Source organism: Corapipo altera, unplaced genomic scaffold (assembly GCF_003945725.1).
Source record: "Corapipo altera isolate COAL_440 unplaced genomic scaffold, ASM394572v1 326, whole genome shotgun sequence".
Classification (NCBI taxonomy): Eukaryota; Metazoa; Chordata; class Aves; order Passeriformes; family Pipridae; genus Corapipo; species Corapipo altera.
The window spans coordinates 671,928-687,075 of record NW_020884945.1 but is presented as its reverse complement, the minus strand read 5'-3'; the positions used below and the strand labels follow the sequence as shown (position 1 = coordinate 687,075).

Sequence of the window (15,148 nt, the reverse complement as noted above, 5' to 3'; positions counted from 1 at the left end):
TGGCGCGCGCCCTGCGCCCCCCGCCGCCGCGAGGGCGCGCACAGGCGGGTCAGTGTCGGCACCCGGGGGGCACGGGCACGGGCACGGGCACGGGGGGGGCGGCGGGCGCGATCCCCTCCGCTGCCGCCGCTTCATCCCGCGCGCGGGTCGGGAAGCGCCGTCCCTCCCCTGCGGCCCCGGGAGTGGCACCGGAGGGCACCGGGCCGGGAGGGCGCGGGCGCGGCCCTGCCCGGATCCAACGGGATGCCCCGGGAGCGGGAGGGAAAACCGTGCTTGGGACACCGCGAGTGACCTGCGGCTGCTTGGTCGCCATTCGGGTGGCCGCGGGTTTTGTTACAAATAAGCGCGTTTGGGCAGAGCCGGGGCGGGTTCGGGTGTCCGCCGCGGGAGGTGGGGAGGGAGGGACAGACCCCAGACCTCTCCTGGGAGCATCGGCCCTGCCGTGAGCGGGGCTCGGAGCCGTCCCCGCCGTCGCTCCAGGGGGGAATCAACTCCGTGGAGGGGCGGGCCGTGGTCAGGCCACAGTGGAACAAAACGCCGCGTAGCTGCTCAGCCGGGTGTGCTCCTTGTGTGCCGGGAGGTGCCTGCCCCTGGATCTGCTCGGTTCCACGGGGGACGTGCTTTGTGCCGGCTGTGTCCTGCTGGTGGTTGACCCCGGTGGAATGAGCTCTGTGGGCAGGGAGGGGGGTTCGTGCCGCTGTGACCATCCCTGCTGCTCACCCCGGCGAGGTTACCTGGAGCCAGGTGCATCCTCGGACAGGAGAGGCCTGGAGGAGGTGTGGGAACCACCAGCGCACGTCTCTGTGCTCTCCCAGGCCTGTGTGGCCGCAGGCTCCAGCTGCAGGCAGCCTTTTCAGCTGCCTGGAGATGCTCCTGCTGTTAATTAGCTCAGTTACTCCTTGATCCTACAGATGTTTTCATATCCACGGCTGCCTGGAGCACGTTGTTGTGGCACGGGATAAATTCCCTGCGGTCGCTCAGATGTGGTGCCCCATTTTCCAAACAAGGAACTTGTTTGGTTTCAGAAATGACTTAAGTCTCTCAATTTCTGGGCGTACCTTTGTGTTGACAGTGTTTTTGTGTTGTTTTCTCCAATAAATTGTGTCCCTTAGGCACCTTGTTGCAGCGCTGGAATGTGCCCCCAGACCTGCAGCTGAGCAGACAAGTGCAGACAGGCGTGCCCGGGGAAAAAGGCAGTAATAAGTTTTTTGCCTTTATTGTGGGCTTGACCACCTTAGGAGCAGGTACCTATGTAAGTAGAAAGGTGGTTCCTTGGGAAGAAGCCACAATCCATCTCTCCTGTCGAGCGTTTTCTGTATCCCAGCTCTCTTTACTCAGCTTTTGATCTCTGTAGCTTTGTCTCTGTTTCCTCCTCCAGAAAACTTTAAGGGGAGCTAACTGGAAATTAACTTCTTGTGATTACTTGGTTTTTAACTGTAATTTCAGTTACCTGTCAGGGTTTTTTTTACCTTAAAGGCACTCTTGGGTTTCTTCTGTTATGACCAAACACAGCTCTGTCTGTTTTCATGTGTGGGATTTGATACCAAAGCAAACCTTTCCTTGCCAAATCTCAGTTCAGAACATTTGTTTAATTTCTTTAAGGATACCAAATCAACTCCCAATTTGTGAGCATTGATGTCTTACATGAGAAGAATACGGGTTTTCAGCCCGACTTAGAGAGTAAATGACACTCCCAGAGAGCTGAAGAGTAGCAGCATTACCTGGGAGTGGATGGATCCCAAATTTACATCAAACAAATCTGTGTTTCCAGCTTCTTTCTCTTAGAGGATCATATTCATTAAAAGTTCCAAATCCCGATTTTCTCCTAAAGAAAGTCCTGGGAAAGGGGAAAAAAAAGTTTAAAACAGTGCACGGAGGAAAATTTTTTTCCTATTGCCTTTAAATTTAATTCTTTCCTGTGCCCTTCTGCCCTTTTTTTTTTGGCAGCCAAGGTAGCTGAAATTACAAAGCCCACTCTGCTCTTCCTAAGGCCTGTTTAATCAAGAATCTTTCCTAATATACAGCTCTTTCCTTCTTCTCTTCCATTGCCTGTCTTCACCTGCAGTTTTGCATTGCCATCCACTAAGATGCCCTTCTAGATCCCTGATGTCTTCAGGTGTTCCTGGCAAAGCTGGCAGCAACCTCTTGTTATACTTAATAGTGGGAGGAACAGTCACTGGGACAGGAGCTTATGTAAGATGCTTCAAAAAACGTGTTTATTGGGTAGGAGGGTGGAGGGAGGGCACCTGTCTGTACCTCCCACTAAGTTACCCTTCACTTCAAACCCTCTTTGTGCTCCCCGGCCTCAGGTATTAATTTTCAAGGGGGCACTGCCAAATAATTTAAGGTTATAAATTTGATATTCTCAGGCAGTGCAGTTCTCAGTGGAGAATTAACCTTTCCACTTTAAGTAAATCTAAACCAAACCGGCCACCTTTGATTTGTAACCATCAGAAAGGCACTAGTTCATTAATCAATGCACCTATCATGGTGTCAGTAATGTCAGTATGCTGAAAAGGAAATAATAACTAAATATAGGTGTGCTGATGGTAAGAAAACTTGTCCAGTGTTATGATTTCTTTGGGGAAGAGCACTGAAATATCACCCCATGATCTGGCAAAGTACAGCTGTGTTTCTGACTAGAAAGAAGTTGACATTGTCCCGTTGGAAATATTTGTCCTGAAGGCCTCATCTGATGTTTTGCTTGTGGTTTTTCCTAAGGGATAGGTTTAATTTGCAGTATGCTGCCCTTTGGACTCGCTTAAAACCTTCCTGGTTCTGCTTGCAAAGACAGAGGTGGTTTGTTAACCTTGGCTTTTCTGTCTTTAAGCAAAAGGCTTTAAAAATACCATTCTCTTGAATTCTGTTCAACACTGACAAATTCTTGTTTCTGAAATTTTTGACATTACTCCAGTTCCCTGGACAGGCTTTTGTCTGCCCATGATGGTTTTTTGTGCCTGGCATTAAATTCCTCCATTTTTATTTGAGACTATTTGCTATAAAACACCAACTTGTGGGAGTTGGCAAATGAAATTTGATGTTGTACAAATGCTAGAGATTATTAGCAAGGCTGGGTTTTGCCTTAAAAAGAAGGTTTGCTTCCCTCTAATTTGTTAGCTATGGGGGCAAACACTGGACTCTCACCTGCTCCCAGCACTCCCAGTGTCCAGCTCCTCTCCATTACCAGTTCTTGTTGGAGGTTAACATGACGTAAGAGATGTTCCCTCTTTGTCAGTACCACTAAACTGTACCTGCTGTATCCTGAATTTTCACAGTCAAATAAACAGGTGAGCATTCAGCTGGAAGAGATTCCGTGTCCAAAGGCTGTTACCTGGAGCAGCCCTGCTCCCGTAGCTGAAGGCACTGCTGAGATCAGGGGTGTCACCACTGCCACCACCATGCCTCTAACACCTGGCCTAGAGAAAGCCACTCAGGTTGTTGGCTCTGCCCGGCTGCTCTGCGCTTGGGAAGCTGGGAGATGCTTTTTCTTTGGATTCGTCTTCCATTTTGCAGCCTTGTGTCGTGGCCCGGCTTACACGTGGCCTTGGGGTTGGTTTGGCTGCATTTCCTGCTCTGGAGCTGGTTCCTCTTGGAACAGGTTTGCAGCCAAACACCTACAGGAAGGTTCATTGCTTCTGGGAAGCAGCCAGGCATCCAAGGCTCATCAGACCAGGGGCAAAGCAGGTAATTTTCTGAGCACAGTCCCAACGGGCATCTTGTCCAGCGAGGTGTATTGTGGTCTGTGTGTTTTAACTAAAAGCAGATGGCTTTTCCAGCACGTGGGATGGACAAAAACCTGTCAGGGGGTTGGAGCAGGATGGTGCCTTGGTTCTGTAAGGTGTACAAGGTCAGTATCTCCTGTCTGTCTCCAGGTGTACAAAACATTGAAGGACAACAAGGAGCGATTCACCAGCCGGGTCTCGTCGATTACGCGACCCCAAGACGACGAATCCTCTGCGTCCGGTGGGTACCAACCTGCTGGTTCTGGGGTCGGCTCTGTTCTCAGCCTGTGACTTCCCAGCACAGAGATGGCGCTGGCTCTCCATGACCCAGAACCAGACTTTTTTACATGACAATCCCGAGGGTGAAGTAGGGTGTCTCCTCGGGCTGATTTCTGCTGGTTATTCCTTCTGTGATAAAAAGAGAAAAGAGCGAGCCCTGCTTTTGGCTTTTACCTTTGTGCAGTCTGACAAGGACATTGTGATTCCAAGGGGCCTCTTTCCCTGGACAGCAGAGGAAGAGGACCAGCCTGTGGTAGGAGGTGCCTTCTACAGGAACTCAAAAGTGGTCTCCTTTAATACAATTACAGAAATGTGTGCCTCGGCCTTTTTGGGAACTTCCCTTTCTTATCAACTGTTCCCTGGTTGGCCAGTGCAGAGTTTTTGGTCTTGCTTAGAAAAAAACAGTTTGATGAAATCTGGCTGGTTTCTGCAGGGAGCCAGCTTTGGGGGAAGCATCAGTGTGGTTCTTTGGGGGAAGCATCAGCGAGGGTGGAAGGTATTTGGAGGACAATTAGCCAAAGGAAGTCAGGATGTGGAAGGCCCCTGGTGAGACCCACTTTCCCTGAGTGTTTGCAGTAAGGTGTCCCCTCTGTCACCTGCGTCTCCAGGCGCTCCTGTCAAGGTCCCATCCCATGTCCCTTTCCTGCTCATCGGTGGAGGAACTGCTGCTTTTGCTGCTGCCAGATCCATCCGTGCCCGTGACCCCGGAGCCCGGGTAAGAGCTGTCCCGCTCCAGAGCAGGCCTGTGGGCGGCTGAACGCTGTGCTCGCTCCAGAGCCTCTGTGTGTGTTGCCATTTGCCTGCCACTGCTCCAGCTGATGTGTTTCCTGACCAATTACAGGTGCTGATTGTGTCTGAAGATCCTGCCCTGCCCTACATGCGTCCACCTCTTTCCAAAGAGCTGTGGTTTTCCGATGATCCCAATGTGACAGAGACTTTGCGGTTCAAGCAGTGGAATGGCAAGGAGAGGAGGTATGTGGCACTGCAGGTGACAAGGCTGAAGGAGAGTGTTTAGTGACAGGGTGGCAATGATCAAAGAGTTCTTGGGAGAGAACCACAAGCCATTGTAGGTGTGTTGGTGCTGGCAGGGCCTGAGGAGCTCTGCTTCCCACCTGAGTCTGCTCTGTACTTGATAGCTCTTGAACCTTGCTGTGATTCCCTTAGACATGTCCCATTCTGGGAATCCTGTGAAATAAGTTAATAAAGGTGAAGCTCCGTGGGTTAGAACAGAGCTCCAGGGACACTGGATCACGTCTGATCCTTGTAACATCTGTGATTAACCCTTACTTGATGGTTGGACTTGATGATCTTAAAGGTTTTTTCCAGCCTGACCAATTCTGTGATTCTGTGATCCAAAACCCTTGAATTTCAACAGTGTGAAGACCCTGATTCTTAAGAATAGATAAATAAGAGTTCTGAAGCTTGTTATGGATGCCCAGAGTTGTCTTTGTCTTATTGGAATTGCTGAATAGCTGGATCTCTGGTATCTCAGAGCAAGTGGAACCCGTTTGGTAATGGAGCTTTTCTCAGTATCTATTTCCAGCCACCGTCATTCTACGTGCCTGTCCAGGACCTGCCCTCTGTGGAAAATGGTGGGGTGGCAGTTCTGTGTGGCAAGAAGGTGAGTACGGCACTGGTTGTTGTTCCTACAGCTTTTCCCAAGCAGAGCCTGGGCTCTAGGCTGGTACTGAACCCCTGGAGGTGCAGGGAGCGTTGGCTGGGAAGGGGGATGTGTACAAGTTTAGGAAAAGTGTGATGGAGCAGAGGTTATGCCAATCTTAAGTGTTAAGTTTGAAAACAGGAGAAGCCAAGAGGAATAGCAGTGAGCTGAGGGAAGATGATGAAGAAGAGAGAAGGATGGGTCTGGAGTCTGGGCATGGGACAAGAATATGTAGAGCTTAGAGACGAGGTGTGACAAAGAGGAACTGGGCTGTGTTGGCCGGAGGGTGAGGTGAGGAGAGCACAGTGATCCAGGTAGTGGGTGATAAGGTGGCCAGGAGCAATGTGCAGAAGCAGCAGGAAGGTGGAGAAATTTAAGGTGAGCCTTCTACTATACTCATGTCCTCAGTTTTTTGTATGTTGCTGTGATAAGATGTCAGTGACTCCTCTTCCTGCTGAGCTGTGCTGTGTCTGAGCCCATTTCAGACTCAGACCCTGGGAAGATCAGTCTGAGCTGTGGTGACTCCCACAGAAGTTGTCTTAATTCCCACTTCCAGTCATCTCCCTTCCCACTTCCTACCCCCCTGCCCCTAAACTTAAAGGTGGGAAACTGTTAATTCCAGGTTTGCATCTCTGATCAGTAGTGCATGCAGTTTAACTCAAACAGCCACAGTGCACAGCAGCTTGAGCTTGGCTTGGTTAATCCTGCAGGTTGTACATATGGATGTTAGAGGGAACACAGTGAAGCTCAGTGATGGGACCCAGATAACCTACGACAAATGTCTCATTGCCACTGGTAAGACTTTGAGGTTTTATTCTCTTGTTCCTTGTCTTGTGCCAGGCTTTTTGTTACGGTGGCATTTAGCTAGAGATAAATTCTCTAGAGCACCTCTCTTGTGGAGACAGGCTGGGAGAGCTGAAGAAGAGAAGGCTCTGGAGAGACCTCTTAAAGACTCTTCCAGTGCCTAAAGGGGCTCCAAGAGAGCTGGAGAGGGACTTTGGACAAGGACCTGGAGTGACAGGACAAGGAGGAATGGCTTCCCACTGCCAGAGGGCAGGGTTAGATGGGATATTGGGAGAAATTCTTCCCTGTGAGGGTGGGGAGGCCCTGGCACACGTTGCCCAGAGAAGCTGTGGCTGTTCCGTCCCTGGAATTGTTCAAGGCCAAGTTGGACAGGACTTGGAGCAACCTGGGCTAGTGGAAGGTGTCCCTGCCCATGGCAGGGGGTGGAACTAGATGGGCTTTAAGGTCCCTCCCAACCCAAACCATTCCATGACTCTGTGGTTCTGTCTGACAAGTGCAAACCCTTGGGAGAGCAGTCACACAGAGGACAGTCATGCAGCCAGCTGTGCTGTTGGCTTTTGCACCTGCCTTGCTTTTCTGGGACTTCCAAAGTTTTGCCCTGTGAAGGGTAGGAAGGAGGAAAATGTGACTTCCCTGGAAGGAGCTCCTGTACAGACCAATCTCTTCAAATCCTGCCTGTGTGGCAGCAGCAAAGCAGAACCAGCAGCTCTTGCTTGGGCAGAGCATTGCTCCAGCATCGGCTCCAGCATTTCTAGAGCAGTTCAGGTGGCACTGGCTGTCTCCAGGCAGTGGGGCAGGGTGTGGGTGTGGGGTCACCCGCTGCTCACACAGGTCAGCAGCAGGGATGGAGCATACTGCAGCAGTTTGGAAAGCACAGTGGGGATCCAAGGCAGCTTTGCCCTGTCTGGATAGCCAGTGCCATGACCCTGGTGTCACTGGTCTCTCTTCTCTCCCTCCTTGTCCTCAGGGGGAACCCCAAGGAACCTGCCTGCCATTGAAAGAGCAGGAAAGGACGTACAGAAAAGGCTGACGCTGTTCCGAAAGGTAATCTCCAGGTGCTGCCAGTCCTGGGGCAAGACTGAATAAATCAGAGCCACTACCACTGCTTTCAGCTTTTAAATTCTTCTGCTCTGGCCAGGACAGCCTTGCCTTGGCACTGCTTCTCTCAGCTGGTGCCCAGGAGTGGATTGGTGGTTCATTCCTTTTCCCAGGCAGGAAACCAGGGTAGAGTCTGCTCAACCACTCACCTGCTGGCCTGAGGCCTGAGAGCTGTCATAATACATGGGATTATGGGATTTTAGGTTTGTTTTTTTTTCAAGTTTCCCTCTTATATGACTTTGCTGCAGCTTCCAAAGTGAATAAAAGCCTTGGAAGATGGTCAGTGATCTTCTAAGGTCTGCTATAGAGTTGCTTTTTGTTGGCAAACTCCACTTTTCTTGAAAATGTAACCTTCTCCTTAGTCTAGTTCAGGGAATTGATCAGGAGTAAGAAGGCATATGAGAATCTTCTGTTCTGTGCTGGACTCCCCCTGAGGTCTGGTCTGCTTAACTGGAAAGGAAGGATGGATGATGTGAGCTGTTGCATCCTTGTTATACTGGTTGTGCTGCAGGACATTTGAGTTTAGAAGTTTTACTGTAATTGCCCTTGAAATTCAGGGGAAATGCAGGAATTTGAGATTTCCTGGTCAGGTAAAAGCTTGCACAGACACAAGGAATCCAGGGAGGTTTTTCTGTGCGACAGGCAAACAGGAGGAAGGAGCAACACATCTCCTTTTCTAAGCTGGGGAGAGAGTCATTCTTATTTCAAAGGGAGAAATTGGAGACAAATGCCTTCTGCTGCCATTCCTGTTAGAGAGGATTTGAAATGGGGGTAAATATTCTTTCAGATCGAGGACTTCCGAAACCTGGAGAAGATTTCAAGAGAAGTCAGGTCCATCACAATTATTGGTGGTGGTTTCCTTGGCAGTGAGCTGGCCTGTGCTCTGGGAAGGAGAGGTGAGTGTGTATCCTCAGCTGTGACAGACACTGAGTGGAAGCAGTGTGATTTTAGAAACTTCTTTTCACTCCCAACTGCTCAGTTTTTGCACAGACTTTGTGTTTGCCTGAAGGAAACTGAAATCACATGGGTTTTGTTGGCTGCGAGGCCAAGATTTTCTCAGTTTCTCCCTCATTAACTGCCCAGCAGCCCCTGACCACAGAGGTGGGAGCTCTGCAGGCCAGTGCATGCTGCAAAATTACTCCACCCTCTAAAAAATCACATTTGTTCTCTGTGCTCAAAGCCACCTTCAGAGTAGGATTTCGGGGTTGGAACTGGACGATCTTTAAGATCCCTTCCAACCCAAAGCACTCCATGATTCTGTGGTAGTGAACAGCTGGATTCTGCCACTGTGCAAGGAGTGACTTTTTGATAATTTTTCTATGTTTTCTCCAAAATACCAAGCATTTTACCTAAAAGGCTGTTATCTAGAGTTTGCAGGTGTGTATGTGAAACAGTCACTTTGTGACTCCCAGAGAAAGTCTGGGAGCCAGAACTCTCAGATTTGGAAACTTCTGTCAAGCTCCTTGTGTAAAGTCAGGCATGTGTGTCCTCACATCTGTGCTGCTGCTCTCTATCCCACTGCTCTGTGCTTCCCTTCCAGCACGAACCCGAGGCCTGGAGGTGATCCAGCTGTTTCCAGAGAACGGCAATATGGGCAAAGTCCTGCCCGAATACCTGAGCAACTGGACCACAGAGAAAGTCAGGAGAGGTGAAGCTGCAGAGCAGGGGGGTGGGCCGGTGGCTGCTGTGCAGCTCTTGCTGGTGACATCCAGCTCTGTTCTGTCCCTGGGCTCTGCAAGGTGGCCCAGGTGCAGCGCAGAGGAAGTTGCAGTTCAGGCAGCTCAGGCAGAACAGAGCTGCCATGAATCCCTGGCTTCTTGGCAGTTCCTCTGGGAAAGCTGAGCCAACAGGCTTGCTGATGCCAGTGAGGCTTTCCCTGTGGCTGTTGCTCCCTGGAGTGGTCCCTATGCCCACGCACACACCTGGGTCAGGCCAGGAGCTGTAGTGTTTAGCTGCTAAAACCAGTAAGATCCAAGACACCTTTTTGCATTTGCTGTGTTAAGTGCAGAATATTCCTATGTGTTGGGAAGTGGAGCAGAATAGAGGGAGGAGGAATATCATCTGAGTGGGGATTGCAGGGCCTGATAACCCACAGGTCTGAGTTGCTTTCCTTTTTGAAAGCTGCCTTGTCAGACCTCTGGGTCTGGCTGAGGCACAGCAATAGGTAATCCAGTGTCCTTAGTTCCTGAACACCTGTTTTGGGGAATTCTTTTGGATGTGACCTTGTTATCACATACAACGTTTACTTTGGATTGTCATTCAAGCAGCTCCCTCAGACTTTCTATCTGGATTTCTCCTCGTGCTTCCCTCCAAGCTGTACTGGCACAGCTTAGGAGGTCTCTGTCTTGGTTCCTCGCCTGGAATCTGTCTGCACCAACCACCTGCTCCAGGTGGGATCTGCCCAGCCCTGAGCAGACACTGAGGTGTCCTGTGCTTGTTTCCAGAGGGGGTCAACGTCCTGCCCAATGCTGTGGTCAAGTCTGTCTCTGTCTCTGGCAACCGGCTGGTGATTCAACTGAAGGATGGCCGGAAGGTAAATGGAAAAGCAGGGAGAGGGTAAAGCTTGGAGGGGCGTGGAGGGAATGAAGATCCTAACTACGAATTCCCAAACAGGTGGAGACAGATCACATTGTGGCTGCAGTAGGGCTGGAGCCTAACGTGGAACTGGCCAAGTCGGCGGGGCTGGAGGTGGACTCGGACTTCGGGGGGTTCCGGGTGAACGCGGAGCTGCAGGCACGCTCCAACATCTGGGTGGTGAGTGTGGGCACAGCTCTCTGGCTGTGCTGATGCAGCAGCTCGGGACACACGAAGCTGTGGGGCTGGTGCACTGGGGTGAGGTGAAAAAGAGCGAGTAAGGAGTAAGGAGAGCAGTTGTAGCGCAGGCCCAGAGCCTGGTCAGGCATCGCAGCCGCCTTGTTGCCGTGGTAACCACGGCGAGTTTGGAATATTTATGCTGTGTAAGAGGAGTTGGGGTAACCTAAAGATAGCCTGGATCGCTTGCTTGCGTAAGAGTCCCTTGGTGGGCGTTGTGACTTTTTGATTCCTCTGGAAAACGTACCTCATGCTGCCTTATTTTCCCAAAGACTGGTGAAAAAATGCCGAGAAACTGGGAGTTGTGTGGCCCAGGGAGTGGGACGAGGTAGTGGTGGTGTTTGGGGCTTGTCAGAAAAACGCAGTTCCTTGTTCTGCTTGTTCTCTCCCCAGCATTTCTTTGGGCACTAATCGAAGCTGTGGCTGTCAGTGTTTGGTGCTCACTGGGTGATTCTCTTTAAGGCAGGGGATGCTGCCTGTTTCTACGACATCAAACTGGGCCGCAGACGTGTGGAGCACCACGATCACGCCGTGGTGAGCGGGAGACTGGCTGGAGAAAACATGACTGGAGCTGCAAAGCCCTACTGGCACCAGTCCATGTTCTGGTAACGTTCCTTTCTTCCTCTGGGGTTCCTTGTTTGGCCATGTTGCAGGAGCTCGGACAAGATGCACCTTGGGAAGTGTGTGTTTCCCAAGAGCAGTGAAACCACCTCAGCAAACGCCTTGTACAGCTTCATGTTCTCAGAGCCCAGGGAGGGGGAGGTGTTTGAGCATTTGCTGCTCTGCCCTCACCTCTCCGAAGTGTTTATCCTTCCTGTAGGTTCCAGTTTGTCATAGTCCCATTCTGCAGAGCAAGAAGCAATAAAGAGCAGCCCTGTCCTCAGAGCAGGCTGATTTACAGGTGGAATTTAGCAGCAGCTTTTCTGTTACGAGTATGTGATGTTCACCAGCACAATCTGTTGCTTTCAGTTGTGTTGCTGAACTGATGCTTTAGTGGCAAAGCATTGCTGCATCCAGGTGTACCTGAAAGGCTGTTTTCCAGAGAGAGGTATAAGAACTTCCTGAAGTTCTTTTTGAAACAAAGCGAAACAAAATGGAACAAACTTCACAAAAAGTTAAAATCCCAAAGGCTGTTGGTTCAAGGTCAATTTAACAGGATTTTAAATATAGGGAAAAGAGTTTTAGTTTTCTCAGAGAAATCCCTTCAAAAATAGGTATTTATGACCTGCTGTCATTTACCTGAACTCTTGGTCTGTCCTGCCTGGGTTGTGGGCCCAGAGCATTTCTCACTTTTAAATAAGAAACATAGAACCAGAGAATAACTGAGGTTGGGAAAAACCTCAGAGATCATGGAGTGCAGCCAAGGACACAGAAACATCCATTTCCCAGGTGTGTTTTTCCTCAGGATGCTCTTGGCCACAACCAGATGCAGGTGAAGGAGGGCTGTGAGTTGCAGCCCCGTTTGTTGGCAGGTGTCACTCTGGGCTTTGCCAGCCTTCCTTCTCCTGTGCTGAAAAGCTGGGAAATGGCAGGAACTCCTTGTGCACTTTGTCAGGATGTTCAGGACCCCATAGCAGCCTTCCAGCATCTGAAGGGGCTACAAGGAAGCTGGAGAGGGACTTTTCAGTTAGGAACCGGAGTGACAAGGCAAGGCGGAATGTGTCTTCAGACTGACTGAGGGGAAATTTAGGTTGGATATACACAAGAAATCCTTCCCTGTGAGGGTGGGGAGGCCCTGGCACAGGTTGCCCAGAGAAGCTGTGGCTGCCCAGTCCCTGGAAGTGTCCAAGGCCAGGCTGGACGGGACTTGGAGCAATCTGGTCTAGTGGAAGGTGTCCCTGCCCATGGCAGGAGCATGGAATGAGATGAGCTTTCAGGTCTCTCCCAACCCAAACCACTCTACGATCCTTCCTGAGCTCTGACTGATCACTGCTGGAAGCCTGCTCTGGTCAGCTGGCATGTTATTGGTGTTCCTTGCAGCAACCCCAGTCTGTGCTGGAGGATTCTGGCTGGGAAGGTCGTGATGTACATAGATCCAAACTGTTTTGTGGTGCATCTGTTCCCTCAGCATCCTGGGGAACACTTGAGACACCTGGTACTTACAGGTCCCAAACCACAGCTGCTTTGTCTCCTAACAGCACCCCGGTTCAGATCCAGGTGCCCAGTGCAAGGAGGTGTTAGGACAAAGTGTTCTTCTCTTTAGTTTTTAAATACTCTCTGAAACATGCACTAAATAATTGTCCGTGCTCCCAAGCCTGGTGTGGATAACAGCCATTGCCAGAAGCTGCCACCCAGGAAGCAGCCTTGAAGGATTTCAGAATTTTGGTCAGTGAACTGTTATTTCTGAAGCTGTTGGCCTTGGACTTGCTGTGTCTTGACTCCTTGTTCCACCTCTGTATGCAGAGCAGACACGGTGTGTCAGTCACTCTGCGTCCGCGATCGCCCACACCACGCCGGCAGTAAGGATGGATGGATGGAATTGCCTTGGATTTGTCTCACTAGTGCTACAAATTACTTTATTTCCACTTGATTCCTAGGAGTGATCTGGGCCCCAACGTGGGGTACGAAGCCATTGGCCTCGTGGACAGCAGTTTGCCAACAGTCGGAGTCTTCGCGAAAGCGACGGCGAAGGACACGCCGAAAAGCGCGACAGAGCAGTCAGGTAAGGCCCAGGTGTGCTGGGGAGCCTGCAGGTGTTGGTGTGGGCACACGCAGTCAGTCTGACCTCTGAGAGCACAAGGAGTCAGCAATCTGCTACTCCCTTTCTAGACCAACCTTTAAAGGCTGGGTTTGATATTAAAATGTGATTAAACCACAGCATTCCTCCAAGAAGCCATCAGGTAACTCATCCACCAACATGCAGACTTTCCCAGTGAAGCTTGATCTCCTCCACAGCAATAAAATGATCAGTTTGGGACAACAGGGACTGAAGATCCAAGCACATTTGCTTTGTATTCACTGCCTGGAGGAAGCAGGCTTTTCTGTCCTAGGCACTTGGGGGTGGAAGTCAGGAATTGTCGGTGTTGTGCTCCAAGTTGGGATTGTTTCATCCTTGTGTTAATGAAACTTAACTTTTCGGGGACACAGCTCTTGAGTCTGTTCTTGTCATCACATGTCCTGCCCTGGGTGTGTGACACCTCATGTCTCTGCCTTAGGGACTGGAATTCGATCCGAGAGCGAAACGGAAGCGGAAGCCTCGGAAGTTCACATCTCTCAAAGCTCTTCACCGACACCTCAAGTCCCGAAGCAAGGAGAAGATTACGGCAAAGGTGTCATTTTCTACCTCAGGGATAAAGTCGTGGTGGGAATCGTGTTGTGGAACATCTTCAACAGGATGCCCATTGCTCGGAAGGTCAGTGCAGGACGAGGATGATGGGCAGTGGGGTTTGACAGAGCAGGGATTTCCTTGTGGAAAAATCAATCTGCCAGTCCAAAGTGAGGATAAATAAATGCAGATGCTCGGTCTGACGCAGAGCTGGGCAGTATCCAGTTCACCCTGTCCTGGGTGAATTAGGGGAGCTGTCCTTGTGCTTTTTTACATGTGTGTGCAAAATTTTTACGGAAATAAATCAAGTGTATGCTCCAAGCCTTGCCTTGGCATGGCTGAAATTCTAGGCCTATGATAAGTAGAGGCTGGAATCATGGTGATGGAGCATAAGTGAAATGTCCCATCTTTGTGCTGCTTTGTCCAATGTCCAAGTGCCTGAAACAGTCTCAAACATCATTGTCCCAGAAGCAGCCGCAGAGTCAGGGCTGGGACAGCCCTGAGAGGTGCTCAGTGTGTCTCCACCCCCGTGGTCTGTCTCAATCCTCACAGATCAGCTCAGCCAGGCCGAGGTCAGGTTTTAACACCTCTGGAAAATTTCAGTAGTTTAAACTATGAGAGTGATCCCACACTATCCCCAGGTGATCTCTCCCAAAACGAACTATTCGTGGTAGAAGTTTTTGTTATCTAATCTGAATCCTTTATGATGCAGTTAAAACCTATTGCTTCTCCCATCCCCATGGAAGGGAGATCCTTTCCTTCTTTCCTTCCTTCCCTTAGCAGCCTTTCCCCTAAATCTGAATGTGCAGAGTCCTTGGCCTCTTCATCTTGTCTAAAAGCTGCAGGTTCAAGCCAGGTATTGTGGCTCTGAGACAGTGCCAGGCTACCTTCACAGAACTGAATCACTTTTTGAAGACACTTGTTCTCCCCAGCTGTAAAGGGAAACCCAGAAACAAATCCCACAGGGACAGGGAGGTTGGTTTTCCAGCTGTTCCTGTAGGCAGGTGCTGGTATGTTTAAGAGTCCCATGTGAATCTGGGTGCAGAAAGTGCTGTTCTGTTGTGGCTGTCTCAGTCTGGTGCTTCAGAGAGGATCCAAGGAATTCCTGGCATTGGCTGTGACAGTCCTGCAGCACTGGCTGTTTATAGGATGTGCAGGATTTAATGCCTTCTCCTTCCTCCAGATCATCAAAGACGGGGAGGAGCACGAGGACCTCAATGAAGTAGCAAAGCTCTTCAACATCCACGAAGACTGAACTCTGTAAGGGGAACATGGCACTAGGAGTGAGGGGGCTGCTGGCTGTGTGCATCCCTTCACCTTGGACAGCTTCCTTGGAGCACTTGGGAATATTCCACTCACCTGAGCCCAGTGTTTGCACCAATAAAGTCAGATTGTTCTAGTTACCTGCTTCTTCCTGCACCGCTGCCTGGCTGGTGAGGAAAGGGGACTGTGCTGCCAACTGGGCTCAGTTTTCCCTTGTATCAACCTTGGAGAAGCCTGCAGAGCTTC

The 15,148-nt window shown here is 50.4% G+C and overlaps 2 protein-coding genes across 2 annotated transcripts in view; one reads left to right on the top strand and one right to left on the bottom strand.

The window, feature by feature from the left end:
• Window positions 1-1,044, bottom strand: part of MARS2 (methionyl-tRNA synthetase 2, mitochondrial) — a 4,616-nt gene extending 3,572 nt beyond the window's left edge. The window contains exon 1 of the mRNA XM_027662361.1: window positions 735-1,044. Coding sequence (XP_027518162.1) covers window positions 735-750 — 16 coding nt within the window. The 5' untranslated portion in view covers window positions 751-1,044. The remainder of the gene's footprint in view (window positions 1-734) is intronic.
• On the top strand, window positions 16-15,042 carry AIFM1 (apoptosis inducing factor mitochondria associated 1). Its single transcript, XM_027662358.1, has 16 exons — window positions 16-48; window positions 2,066-2,193; window positions 3,873-3,963; window positions 4,610-4,716; window positions 4,843-4,973; window positions 5,532-5,622; window positions 6,372-6,456; window positions 7,433-7,509; window positions 8,351-8,459; window positions 9,104-9,211; window positions 10,008-10,096; window positions 10,177-10,317; window positions 10,837-10,979; window positions 12,912-13,036; window positions 13,530-13,726; window positions 14,823-15,042. Exons 2-16 carry the CDS (start codon window positions 2,107-2,109, stop codon window positions 14,892-14,894), a joined length of 1,653 nt encoding a protein of 550 aa, XP_027518159.1. The 5' UTR covers window positions 16-48; window positions 2,066-2,106; the 3' UTR covers window positions 14,895-15,042.
• The last annotated feature ends 106 nt before the right edge of the window (window positions 15,043-15,148 follow it).